The following is a 14,311-nucleotide window of genomic DNA, read 5'->3' on the forward strand; positions in this document are numbered from 1 at the left end:
ACAACAAAAATACCATCGCCTGGGGGGCTTAAACAACAAACATTTATTTCTCGCAGTTCTGGGGGCTGGGAAGTCCAAGATCAATGCACCAGCAGATTTCGTGTCTGGTGAGGGCCTGATTCTTGGTTGATAGACTGCAGTCGTCTTGCTGTGTCCACAGATGGCAGAAAGAGTACTAAAGTGCTCTCTGGGGTCTCATTTATAAGGACACTCATCCATTTATAAGAGTTCCAGGCCGGGCGCGGTGGCTCAAGCCTGTAATCCCAGCACTGTGGGAGGCCAAGGCGGGTGGATCACGAGGTCAAGAGATCGAGACCATCCTGGTCAACATGGTGAAACCCCGTCTCTACTAAAAATACAAAAAATTAGCTGGGCATGGTGGCGCATGCCTGTAATCCCAGCTACTCAGGAGGCTGAGGCAGGAGAATTGCCTGAACCCAGGAGGCGGAGGTTGCGGTGAGCCGAGATCGCGCCATTGCACTCCAGCCTGGGTAACAAGAGCGAAACTCCGTCTCAAAAAAAAAAAAAAAAAAAAGAGTTCCAACCTCATGACTTAATTACATCCCAAAAGCCCAGCTCCTAATACCATCGTATTGGGAGTTAAATTTTCAGCAGAATAACTTTGAAGGATCACAGACGTTCAGTATGTTGCAATAACCTGGCCAGCGGCATCATCCGGAAGGCTTCCTGGAAGAAGAGGCCACACCTAAACATGATCTTAAAGGATAAGTCAGTCCTGTCAGTTTCCCCACTCTACCATCAGCTCCTTAAAGATAGGCGCCTTGGTTCTTTACTCTCTCTCTTGTTTCCAGCACATGGACACCACTCAAATATTTGTTGAATGGTAGATGAGTAAAGAGGAATCAGCCCAGGTAAAGGGACAAAGACACAGGACTCTACGCAAGTACGTCAGACTGCTCCAAGTCCTGAGGGCATACAGGAAGACAGAACCTGAAACTACTGCATAAACTCATGCCTTCATTTCCAGATTCCCAAGACAAAGCCATTTCTCCACATTTTCTAGAAAATGTAAAACTCACAGAACCTGGATTTCCAATTGGTCAGCAGTTTCCTTCCTGGCTCAGAGAGAGAGTGGGATAGAATACGCGTCTCCATTAAAGTGAGATTTAAGGAATTCCACACATTTGGGATTTTTTTTTTAATTTGATTTAAAATTTGTATTTTTAATAGAGACAGGGTCTCACTATGTTGTCCAGGTTGGTCTTGAACTCCTGAGCTCAAGCGATCCTTCTGCTTCAGCCTCCCAAAGTGCTAGGATTACAGGCATGAGCCACCACGCCCAGCCAGAAATTCCCTGCATGTTGATTACTTGTGCACTCATTAGCACAGCCCCCTGGGAACTGGCTGTGGGTAATTTGCTGTGCTGTGTTGTTTAAAAGCAAAGTTTTTGTGTTTATTTTCCCCCTCAAATAATACGTGCTCATAGTAGAAAAAAGTAGACATTCCAGAAAAGCACAGTAAAGAAGAGAAACACACTCATCTGCTGTATGGGGATAACCATTTGTCAACATTTTGAATTATTTTCTTTCAATCTTTTATCTTCTATGTGTATAGATTGGAATTGGATGAGGCTTGCTGTGTGAAACCTGCCACCTCAGGCCCTTGGGTACATTCGATGCTGCTCATGCCTGTGCTGGTAACAAAGGTGTTAGTGTCTCCAAACAGATTTATGCCATGAAATCTGCTGACTCTGGCTCTGCCTCTGCCCTTCCAGATGGCCTGGTGGATTGCCTGGACCCTGACTGCTGCCTACAGTCAGCCTGTCAGAACAGCCTGCTCTGCCGGGGGTCCCGGGACCCACTGGACATCATTCAGCAGGGCCAGACGGATTGGCCTGCGGTGAAGTCCTTCTATGACCGTATCAAGCTCTTGGCAGGCAAGGATAGCACCCACATCATTCCTGGAGAGAACCCTTTCAACAGCAGGTAGGCACCCTCTGTCCCTGCAAGCTGCTGAAGTCACCAATTTTCTTCCTTTTGGAGCCGGGAGAAGTGCTCCAGCTTTTCTGGGGACCCAATTGGCCTGGAATCTGCCCCCCTAGAGGCAGCTCCCTCCAAGGGGGCGTCACAGAAGTGCCCTTTTCTCGCTTTGTGTTGGGCTCCAGAACAGAGCCCTAGTGCCTTTGCAGCATTGAACCACCTTTAACTCAGAACCTGCGGGAGATACCTGTTGATTCCCTGGTTTGAGTATTATTTTTAAGATCTGTTTTTTTAACAATGTTATTGTCATTATATTAAATCTCTCTTTGTAATGCCTCTGATAATGGCTTTTGTTGGAGCATTGCTGAAATAGTTCATTCAATAGAGTGTTTTTGAAAGCTGTATTAACTTGATAACATAACCTATCATTCGGTGGCATCTTAGAGTCAAGATGATGCTGGTTGCAAGAATTTATTGAGCACATAGGATGAGCCAGAGACTTTGTGTAGATTCTCTCTAATCCACACAACAATCCCATGTATGGCATCTCCTGATTACCTACTGATGCAAGGCATTGTGCCGCTGCATTTCACCCCTCCTTCTCTCCAGTGTATTATTGCTCTTAGTTGCTAATTTGAGGCTTATGAATATTCCAGGGTCAAGATCTAGGTTCATTTTGTCTTCAGGGTCACCCCAGGACAAGTTAGAACTGTGCTCCTGGAGAAGAGGGCGTGGGAAGGTTAGTCTTGGAGACACTTCCCCACCACCCTATCCCTCCTCTTTGCTAAGCACTGTGTCTGATTCTGAGGGTAAAGAGGAGGGGTAGGAGAGGCTGGGGGTCTTCCTATGGCTTGGCCATGCTTGATTGATCTCCCTCTCAGTTGGTCCAGGTCCAGATGTCAATGGTGTATGCTGATGCAAGAAGGAGGGGCATGGTCTAATTGGGGGTGCCCCACCTCATCTCTGTGCTCCTTCACATCAAGAAATAAAAACTGCTGGTCAGTTCCTTTTTCACAAAACTTCTAGGTACTAGGAACTTGGGCAGGATGGTCGTGGCCCCTTCGTAACCATGACAACCCCATTGTGCCATTTTCTCTTATTTCTCTTTATCCTCACTCAGGTAGGCCCAGGAGCAACTCAGGAAGTATGCTCCTTCTCCAGGCTTCCAAGCTGGGAAGAAACACAAGACTGCCCTTCTTACAGGAGCCCCTGACTTTATAAGTGATTCTCTTAGAGCTCCCCTCGTGAGCCTTTCATCAGGCCTGGACTCTGACTCGACCCCCCACAGAGAAAGAGCCCAGTGATGGTGGGATGGGTGGTAGCATAGCTAATTCTGCAGCCCCTTAGAGCTCTCTAGAAAGTTGGAGAGCCCCAATTCCTGCAGCTCTTTTGAATATGAGTGTCTTCCCAAGGTCACCTTAGGCCAACAACTTTTGCTTCTCTCTGTTCTCATTTCATTAAAAATAAAACAGAAAAAGACATAATAGAAAAGTAAAAATAATCTCAGCCCTCTTCAATTTCGGCCCTGACACCTCCTAGCGATAGCATGTTGGGCTCATAAACCTCATTTTCTTGATGAGTAAAATTAGGATAACATTATTAAATATGTAAAAGTTGATCAGACGAATTGGGTCATTCTTGTCATACCCAACTCAAGCAGAGTCAAGAAGCCAGGAAGAGAAAGCACTCTGGGTACATCACGTTGCCCTAGAAATGTAATTCTCCCCAGGCCTGGCTACCGAAACTGCCTGCTGTCACCTGAAACCAACTGATCTAATAGCTACTGAAACAATCTGCTGTGACTCTAAGACTAGTTTTATCCACCGCCATCATTCACCAATCAGAACTCGCCAGATCACCAAAACTTTACCAGCCCCAGTGAATTTTCTTTTAAAAGAATAAGTAGGCCAGGTGTGGTGGCTCATGCCTGTAATCCCAGCACTTTGGGAGGCCTAGGTGGGCAGATCACAAGGTCAGGAGTTCAAAACCAGCCTGGCCAACATGGTGAAACCCCATCTCTACTAAAAATATAAAACAATAGCCAGGTGTGGTAGTGTGCACCTGTAATCCCAGTGACGTAGGAGGCTGAAGCAGGAGAATCGCTTGAAACCAGGAGGCAGAGGTTGCGGTGAGTGGAGATGGTGCCATTGCACTCCAGCCTGGGTAACAAAGCAAGACTCCATCTTGGAAAAAAAAAAAGAATAAGTAACATTTCTCCTTATAAAACCTCCAAACTTCTCTTTGTTCTTCAGACATCCTGAAGACTACCCGCTATGCGTATGCCCCAAATTGCAATTCTGGCTTCCCAAATAAAACATTTTAAATTTAGAGATTCATCTATTTTATTTGACTTTGACGTATACTACACACAGTATTATTACAGTTTCTTTTAGTAGAAGAACCTCTCAAAAAAAATGAAAGAAACCACAGAGCTCTGATAAATAAAACGAATTTACTCTGCTTGTTAAATCCTAGTTCTAGAACAGATTCAGTAAGTTTGCTTCCTTTTAATTATGAACATAATTCATCTTGCCAGAGACCCGTGACTGGGCAGAGCTTTCACTGGACTGTAAGCATTTCAGTGGGGTTTATAGTTTGCTTATACTGAAAATGTATCCGCTGAAGGCCTTTGCATCCTCTGAAGGCCTGTGCATCCCCTGAACGTCTGTTTCAATCTGCTTCCTAATTAACCTCTCATTATTTCTACCCTAAATCCAGTCATTTCCTGATATTTTCCCTTTCACACTCTTTCTTCACCTGGCCCTTCTAATTTTATCTTATTCTCCTCATGAATAGTTACTACGTCCAGAAGGCACCTTGAACTAGAGCCAAAATATGGGTGAACAATCAGAAACCCCAGAATATTTGGTAGACTATACCAGCCCAAGAGACCTGAAAGAAAGTTGCTTTAGAGAGAGCTTCCCTGAAGCTTTGAATGTAAGCAATAAATGGCACCACCCACATGAGCCAAGGCTCTCCAGCTGCCTGCGTGGATACATAGTTCAGAAATACGAAATGTAACTCCGAGACATAGGTTGAAGTTCAGTAAGCATGTGAATTCCAGTACATTATCATCTGACAAATAGAAGGACAAAGCTAGGAGTAAAAAAGAACTTGAAAATTCAAGACTTCTAAAAGGCGTTCCCGTAGATAATGGCATACAAAAATAACTAAAATGCCTCGACTCCACCACTATAATTTATAGAGCGGATCTCACTATCTAGATAATGCGATAATTGTTACACATCAATAATCATAAATAGAAATGAACTGATAGTATGTCTTAGCTGAATCTTCTCTGCAAATTGACTGCCTGGAAATGATAGGAAGCCAGCAACAAGGAACAGTTTGAAAAATAGAGGATGGAAATCACAGGCGGCACAGCCGCTGTTATTCCTACGACACCCGGCAAAGCTTTCTGCTACGGGAATGATTTAAAAGAAATAGCAGTTGTAGAAAAAAGGAAGGGTGGGGGCACTCCGCTGTGGAATGTACTCCCGATTTTGTTTTCTTATCACGAGCACTGTGTACTCTGTGGTCGTCAACACACATCACTGATTTTAAAATAGTGTCTGGTAAGGTCTTAAAGAAATCGTAGTCCGAGCTAAGATAAGAAAATGGAAGTGAACAAAAGGATTATTTTCATAAATTAGTTTTCCACTTTAAAAGATTCTAGCATTGTGGTTAAAACCAGCTAAAAATGGCATTCATTTGTTAGGCAGCCAGTAGCAGACAATTAGAGCTGTCAGTGGAACAGTCTAAACACTCCTGAGATCATCAAAGGGTTGGAGTTGAACAGCTGGGGGTATTGCTAATAAAAAGAGAGATGCATGGAGACAGCATCCCTCCGGTTTTCAGGACACCCGGGGATGCAAAAGTAAGTGCATTCCAAAAATCGAGCCGACTTTGACAAGATCCTGGCAAACGATGGGTCAGTTGATCACCTAGTTCAGAATCTGGGAGTGTGTCCAGGACCCTGCGAGCCTGAGAACCTCTCTTCTGTTGCCATATTGCCCAGTCAGCTGGGGGCTTGCTGCAGAAATGGTGATTCTCATTGTCCCATTTCTCTGTGAAGTCAAGAGAATTCAGGTGAGAGGAGGCAGGTGCATTCTCCCTCCATGGACTTTGGGCAGAATATTGTAGCATCTCTTTGGCTTTATAGGACTTTCCCAGAGGTAGCTTGTTGGAAATGGGATCTGTGGGAAAGTTCTAGTTACTGTGTCTGGAAAGAGGGAGATGTTCTGTAACACTAAATAAATTGGTGGGATTTCAAAACCCTTCAAGATAGGAATTTGACATAAGAGAAATATGTAGTAACATGGAATCCAGAATGCAATATAGTTCTAGCAGAAAAAAATGTGTGTGTGTGTGTGTGTGTGTGTGTGTGTGTACATATATATATATATATATACAGACACACATTTTTTTTCAATTTTTTTTTCTGAACCCTTCATGAATGCCAATACACACACACATTTTTATTGAATGTGTATATTGAAGGGTTTTGCTATATATATAATCTCCAGTGTTCTCTTTTCCTCAGACCCTCATGGATTATGAGAAATTTTGCTCTTAGAGGGCAGCAAAAGACAATGCGTGTGTATTTCCCAGCCTCATAAGACTCTCTGTGCTCCCAACTACCGTCCCTCTGACTTTCTGGCCTCAAGAAGAGTAACATGGCCATCCTCCAAAGCCAAAAAAATGGAAATAAGTATGCAGATGTGGAAGCTCTCACCTGAGTATTGCATTCTCAGTGCCAGGCTAAGGAGCACCTGGGAGTGATGAGGGACAGCCTAAAGCTTGGGCCAAACAAAAGCCAAACGATGTCAAGAAATGGAGCAAGGCCAAGAGTGGAAGGCAGGTGCCCAGGAGACCCCACAGCCCAGCTCGGTGATGGGAGATGCTGCCCATGGATTTCGTCCCAAAATGTCACTAGTGTGGTTGCATGAAACCAGAAGTTAATGTCGAAAGTCTTCTTGCCTGAGGGACCAACTGAGGTTGAGGGAGCAGAGGCAGTGGAGAATTGTCTGTTTTCTGAATGTGGCTCAAAGACCTCTGTTTCTTTCTTTCTCAGCTTGGTTTCTCTTATCCGAGGCCAAGTCGTAACTACAGATGGAACTCCCCTGGTCGGTGTGAATGTGTCTTTTGTCAAGTACCCAAAATACGGCTACACCATCACCCGCCAGGATGGCACGTAAGTAGCTTTGTGGGGCTCGGACCTACTCAGGACCGCATGTGTGTGCAAAGAGACAGACGGTGCTATTGGCATGGAGCCACAGGGTTCCCCCTGGTAGGCTGGAATATCCACCAGGTCAGTCCCCTAGTGAGGATTCCCCTAAAGACATTTCATGCTTTTTGATGTGGCATCAAAAACAGAAAATAAATAGGAAAGCCAGCTTGCTTAGTGTAGCTCATAGCCACTCTCCTTTTTTTTAATGTCAGGTCAGTGCTCGTGTGTGTGTGTGTGTGTGTGTGCGTGTGTGTGTATTGGGGTGGGGGCAGATTCTAGAAAAAGAAGGGAAGGTAGGTCTTAGAAACGAACTCCTGTTTTAAATCAAAGGCAGTGCAGGGTGACAGGAATCCACATGACATAGTGTCCTGCGGTGATCCCCTTCTGCTTTCATCTGTGGCTTTAGGAGTTGTGTTGTTTTCGCTACTGTTTTGAGGGGTGGCGTGTAATCAGAGAAGTCTAATTAAATACATTTAGCAGTCACCCTGCTGTGTGAAGGAGGCAACCTTTCCCTATTATCTTCTGATGGGAAGCATGCGCCCGTTCAGCCCCCATCAAGATGAAAGCTCTGTCATTTCCTTAATCCATTTGGGCATAGAGTAGAAATTTAAAGAAAAAGATAAGAAGAAGGAAAGAAATCTATAGGAGGGAGAAAATACTGACTTACTTTGGGCTAAACACACACACACACACACGCACACACACAACTGTGGCATTCTCTTTTAAATGCAAAGGGAACTGTGGTTACAAATCTGATGCAACACTCTTTCTGTGAAATGCACTCTGGAAAATCTTGGATGTATCACAGAGGTAAGAAGAGGGATTTTTTACCTTTCTCTGGTGAAGAGTCTGGTCTTATTTTCTTTCTAATGCCCTAAGGTAGCCTTACAGGCAGTTTCAACAATTACCAATTTGGCTTCAAGACATTTGACTCTCTTCTGTACCCAGGAGCCCTACCTTCATTTTCCCACCTCTGAAACCCAAACAAAGAGTCTAATGATTCACATCAAATCTTCAATATTCATGAAATTTCTGATATCTCACTCATACATTTCTGTAGCCAAATCTAATTATGTTAAAGCACAGGATGGCAGATGTGGGCCTTGCGAAACTACTTTGGCTCTTATTCATTCTTAAAAGCCAGTGGGTTTTTTTGTTTTGTTTTGTTTTGTGTTTTTTTGTTTCTTTGTTTTTTTGAGACAGGAGTCTTGCTCTTGTTCCCCAAGCTGGAGTACAATAGCATGATCTCAGCTCATGGCAACTTCCACCTTCCAGGTTCAAGCGATTCTCCTGCCTCAGCCTCCCAAGTAACTGGGATTACAGGTGTGCACCACCACGCCCGGCTAATTTTTCTATTTTTAGTAGAGACGGGGTTTCGCCATGTTGGCCAGGTTGGTCTCGAATTCCTGACCTCCAGTGATCCACCCGCTTCGGCCTCCAAAGTGCTGGGATTACAGGCATGAGCAGTGGTGCCTGTCCCAGAGTTCTTGAAAAACTGACATCCTTGAGTCAATTGCTGTGAAGTCCCATGAGACAACAGAAGAAGACATTTCTGAGTCCTCGATGTGCTATTTGTCCCTTTCTTCTGCATCTTTTCCAACTGAGTAATTGTGGCCCAAGCCCACTTTCCAGATGATCTATCCAACCTCCTGGATCAGTGACTGTCCAGCTCGTTCAGGTTGCAAAGCTGTGGAAGTCACAGGACATGCTTGGGAAAGCTCTGAGGAATCCCGCAATCTGTTGCATGGTGGCGTGTGTCCCAAATACTCAAGTTGATTCTATCTTGCCAACTAGGAACAATTTGGCTTCAAGACATTTGACTCTCTTCTGTACCCTATGCAGAACTATGCCAGCAGTGTGTATGCTCAATAAATAAGCACATAAACAAAGTAATTAATAAACTATTGTACTGTGCATGCTCTGATATTTACCTTAATATTTATATGCTCCCTGTTCATTCACATTTACTAAAAAACACCAAATGTGTTGCTAAGATTGGATGAAACCAGCAAGTCAAGTATATTTTTACCGAGTTTTTACTGTGATCCAAGTACTCTGTTGGCTGCTGGGGATTCTAAAGGGAGCAAGACAGACAGCACCACTGCCCTCAAAGAGATGAAATTCTATGGCCGGGTATGGTGACTCATGCCTGTAATCCCAGCACTTTGGGAGGCTGAGGCAGGTGGATCGTGAGGTCAGGAGATCAATACCATCCTGGCCAACATGGTAAGACCCCATCTCTACTAAAAATAAAAAAATTAGCCAGGTGTGGTGGCATACACTTGTAGTCCCAGCTACTCAGGAGGCTGAGGCAGGAGAATTGCTTAAACCCGGGAGGCAGAGGTTGCAGTGAGCCGAGATGGCGCCACTGCACTTCAGCCTGGGTGACGGAGTGAGACTCACTCTCAAAAAAAAAGAGAGGTGAAATTCTAGAGGTGAGATAAAGCTTAAAATTAGGATACTTCTCTCTTTTAACATTCTTCTTTTGTGTTAATTGGAAAGAGCTACCTTTATTCTGCTTTACAGGTAGTACACCTCTGTCCAGCTCTTAAAGACAAACAGAAATATAGCTTAAGAACATTGTCCAAGAAATCAGCCACAGAGCAGAGGCTGATTAGAAGAATGCTATAATGAGCTCCTCCTTGTGTCCTAATGTCGTATCATTATAATTACACTATTTATTGAACATTCTATTAGCCTAGGACTGTCCTTAGTGCTTTACATGAGTGGTGAGCAAACATTTTCTGTAGAGGGCCAGACAGTCGCTAGTTTAGGCTTTGCTGGCCATGTGGCTTGTCACCAACTCAGCTCTGTCATTACAGCAGGAAAGCAGCCCCAAAGGGTACATAAACAAACTGGTGTAGCTGTGTGCCAATAAAACTTTTTTTTTCTTTTGAGACAGAGTCTCCCCCTGTCACCCAGGCTGGAGTACAGTGGCGCGATCTCAGCTCACTGCAACCTCCGTCTCCCAGGTTCAAGCAATTCTCCTGCTTAACCTCCCAAGTAACTGGGACTACAGGTGCCCGCCACCATGCCCGGCTAATTTTTGTATTTTTAGCAGAGACCATGTTGGCCAGGCTGGTCTTGAAATACTGACCTCAAATCATCCACCCACCTTGGCCTCCCAAAGTGCTGGGATTATAGGCATGAGCTACTGTGCCCTTTCCAATAAAAACTTTATTTACCAAAACAGGTGGTGGGCCGGATTTAGCTCATAGGTCATAGTTTATTGACCTCTACTCTGCTACACTCATGATGTTTCACTCTTATCCATGCCGTGTGTATTGGTGTAATTAATCCCATTTTACAAATGAAGAAGCTTGGGCTCAGAGAGGGTTAGTAACTTGCCCATTGCCACACAACTAGTAAGTGGTAGAGTTTGGGTTCCAGCCCCACTGTCTGTCTCCAAAGCCCATGTTCTCCTCTGTGCTCTTCCCATCCCATGGCCATCAGGGGAGGAGGAGGAGACGCATCCTGCCATGTCTGAAGGTGAGTCCACCCTCTTATCAGCCCATTTACCCCTCTCCAGGTTCGACCTGATCGCCAATGGAGGTGCTTCCTTGACTCTACACTTTGAGCGGGCCCCGTTCATGAGCCAGGAGCGCACTGTGTGGCTGCCCTGGAACAGCTTTTACGCCATGGACACCCTGGTGATGAAGACCGAGGAGAACTCCATCCCCAGCTGTGACCTCAGTGGATTTGTCCGGCCCGATCCAATCATCATCTCCTCCCCCCTGTCCACTTTCTTCAGCGCTGCCCCTGGGCAGAATCCCATCGTGCCTGAGACCCAGGTAGGAATGGCAGGGGCCAGGGCAGGACTTTCAGGACTTTCCTAACCAAAACCAACTGGACACTACCTCTCCCTGAGTGGACCAGAAACTCATATTACAGGGGAGTGAAGAAAGGGAGAGCATAATAAAATTTACCACCACCAGAGATGGAAGTTTGAATACCTCTTGACTATTCTGGATGTTTGCAGTTAGCCGTTCAAGACTTTGGCAGTCATCAGAGCTTTTAATAAAATAAAAACAGCATACATATGTGCAACCCACCTGCAAATTGCTTTTTATTCCTGTTAGTCACAGAGATACATGATAAGAGGTGCTTTAATGATCTACATCGGTGTTACGACAGAGGGCATATTACATTATTGCCTCCCTGTTGCTTTATATGGATTGTCAGTGGAAGTTGTAGGTTCATATAATTATAGCCTCTTGTGGCCTCCTTGCATGCAGCTAGCAATAAAGCCTGCTGTTCTTATTGACATCTTTTGCCAACAGTGTGGTTTTTTAAAAAGAAACACAACACTGACCAAGAATAATTATTAATCCAAAAATCATAACCTCAGCCCCATCACTCCATGATGGAGGATAAACTTGTTGTTGTTGTTTTTCTTTCTCAGTGGTGGTAAGTGGTTCTTGCACCCACATAAGATGTGATACCTCAGTGAGGGCCATAGCAGACAGACAGTATCGGGGCTACACACAGTTCACCTGCACAGGTGTGTTTGAAGTGTCTGTCTGCCACACGTTTCCTCTCCAGGTTCTTCATGAAGAAATCGAGCTTCCTGGTTCCAATGTGAAGCTTCGCTATCTGAGCTCCAGAACCGCAGGGTACAGGTCACTGCTGAAGATCACCATGACCCAGTCCACAGTGCCCCTGAACCTCATTAGGGTTCACCTGATGGTGGCCGTCGAGGGGCATCTCTTCCAGAAGTCGTTCCAGGCTTCTCCCAACCTGGCCTACACCTTCATCTGGGACAAGACAGATGCTTATGGCCAAAGGGTGTATGGACTCTCAGATGCTGTTGGTATGTCTTGGTTTCAACCACTTATTAATCAATGGATTTAGTCATGTGTTAATTCGACCTATATTTATTGAGTTCGTAGGGTATGCCAAACACCATTCCAGTAGACAAGGACACAATGGTCAAGAAGACAGACAAGAATCCTCTTCCAGGGGCTTTACATTTTGGTGGGGTATTGAGACAATAAATACAAATGAGACAAGGAAATATCAAGCAGGATAAATGCCTATAAGAAAATAAAAGTAAATGATATATATTGTGAGGAGGAAGGGCAACTGTGATGAGCATTTAGGACATTTTGCATTTAGAAGCCTCCACAGGGCAGCATCTAAGCAGAGACTTTAATGATAAGGAGAAACCACATGAAAATCAGAAAAAAAGAGGATTTCAGGCAGAGAGAAGAGCAGGGTGTGTTTGATAAACAGAGAGAAGGCCAGTGTAGCTGCAGTGTAGTGGAAAAGGAAAATATTCAAGGTGAAGGGAGAGAGATGGTCAGGGGCTAGTTCATGTTCCAGACAGAGCACTTGTAAGTGACACAGAATGCCCCTGAATAATCAGAAAACGGGGTTGGAGAAGATCAGAAAGCCACATGCTATGTTCCAGGGTTTTGCCTTTTGAAGGGATCACAATTCCCCCCTTATGAAAGATCTTCATAAGAGAAGTGTCCTACTGTTATCAGAGTTGTGAGCTGTGGATTAATCTTCATCTACCTTCCTACTTGTGGAAAGCTATCTAGGAATTAATTAAAATTCAGAATCCTGTGCTCTCTTCACCAATAAGTGTGTGTATTTTAAGCACTGTAAAGATAAGTTACCAAAGTAAGAAACTAGCAACCTCAGAAATGTTCACCATACTTGGCAGCCAGTGTTTATCAGCCATTCCCTTTGTGTAGAGAGCACTGTGCTAAATCCTTTGCGTTGGGTAACTTCTCAGTAACCCCTCACGTGGGCACTCTCATAACCCCGTCGTGCATATGGGGCAGAAGGGAGAAAGTAAGAAAGTTGCCCAAGATCATGCAGCCAACAGGTTACATAAGAAAGATCCCTTATGAAGATCTTTCATAAGGGGGGAATTGTGATTCCTTCAAAAGGCAAAACCCTGGAACATAGCATGTGGCTTTCCGATCTTCTCCAACCCCGTTTTCTGATTATTCAGGGGCATTCTGTGTCATTTACAAGTGCTCTATCTGGAACATGAACTAGCCCCTGACCATCTCTCTCCCTTCACCTTGAATATTTTCCTTTTCCACTACACTCCAGCTACACTGGCCTTCTCTCTGTTTATCAAACACACCCTGCTCTTCTCTGCCTGCTCAGGATACAGCCCTGGGGGTTCATCAGTGAGTGGAGTTAAGATAGTGAGAAGTTCTCAGAGTATCTAGTGCATTTAATACACAACACAGTCTAATGAAATATATATATATCTGTCTATAACATATATATATATATATATATATATATATATATATAATCTGACTTTAGCTAATGTCAAAATGACAGTCAATGTCAAAAAGCAGACTAAATATTGTAATGCACTTCCATATACTCCGGCTCCTACCATTACCAACAGCGAGACCTGTTTTTTCATACCCCTGCCTGCTCCCCTTTCTTCCATATTTTTCTGAAGCAAGTCCTAAACATCACACCATTTCATCTGTAATATTTAGGAAAGTGTCTTTTAAAACATGAAAATGATATCATTATCACGACAAAAAAAAAACACAATAATTCCTTAATATCGTCACATAGCCCATCATCGTTCAATATTTCAGTTGCCCGACAAATACCATAAACTACTAATACTTTGTTTCAAGATCACATTAAGATCCACCTTTTGCAATTGGTTGATTTCTCTTTCTCTTGTTTTTAAATTTCTTTAATCTTTCCTTATCTTGGCCTATTCCTCTGTTTCCTGCCTCCTGATCATTGATAGTTGAGTTTTGAAGCTTTCTCAGATTCAGGTTTGATTTTTTTTATTTTTTGTTTTGGCAGAACAACTTGATAGGTGGGGTTAGGTCCTTTCATGAAGAGGTGCCTAAAGTCAAGTTGTATATTTTTTAATGATTTCAGTAGCCATTGATGCTCATTGCATACTCCACCCAATCATTAGGGATTGCAAAATGATATTTTAATTCTATACTTCCTTCTTCATCTATTAGCTGAAATACTTTTATATAGAGACCCTTTCTCCTTAACTGCTTGGTTATTTCAAGTATGGTTCAAATAAGAAAAGATAAATGCTTATTTCCCTTTATTTACTAGTTTTCAATATGATGAGTTGATTCGTCATCCATTGCTGGCAAATTAATGTTTCTTAAATACCATTATGAACTCA

The 14,311-nt window shown here is 43.7% G+C and overlaps 1 protein-coding gene across 11 annotated transcripts in view; it reads left to right on the forward strand.

Moving 5' to 3' along the window:
* Positions 1–14,311, forward strand: part of TENM2 (teneurin transmembrane protein 2) — a 1,289,478-nt gene that overhangs the window by 1,208,984 nt on the left and 66,183 nt on the right. For all 11 annotated transcript variants that reach the window (XM_037740622.1, XM_037740620.1, XM_037740624.1 and 8 more), the window contains 4 exons: positions 1,736–1,946; positions 7,015–7,134; positions 10,700–10,961; positions 11,713–11,980. In XM_037740622.1, the coding sequence (XP_037596550.1) occupies positions 1,736–1,946; positions 7,015–7,134; positions 10,700–10,961; positions 11,713–11,980 (861 nt within the window). The remainder of the gene's footprint in view (positions 1–1,735; positions 1,947–7,014; positions 7,135–10,699; positions 10,962–11,712; positions 11,981–14,311) is intronic.

Source organism: Cebus imitator, unplaced genomic scaffold (assembly GCF_001604975.1).
Source record: "Cebus imitator isolate Cc_AM_T3 unplaced genomic scaffold, Cebus_imitator-1.0 Scaffold86, whole genome shotgun sequence".
Taxonomy (NCBI): Eukaryota; Metazoa; Chordata; class Mammalia; order Primates; family Cebidae; genus Cebus; species Cebus imitator.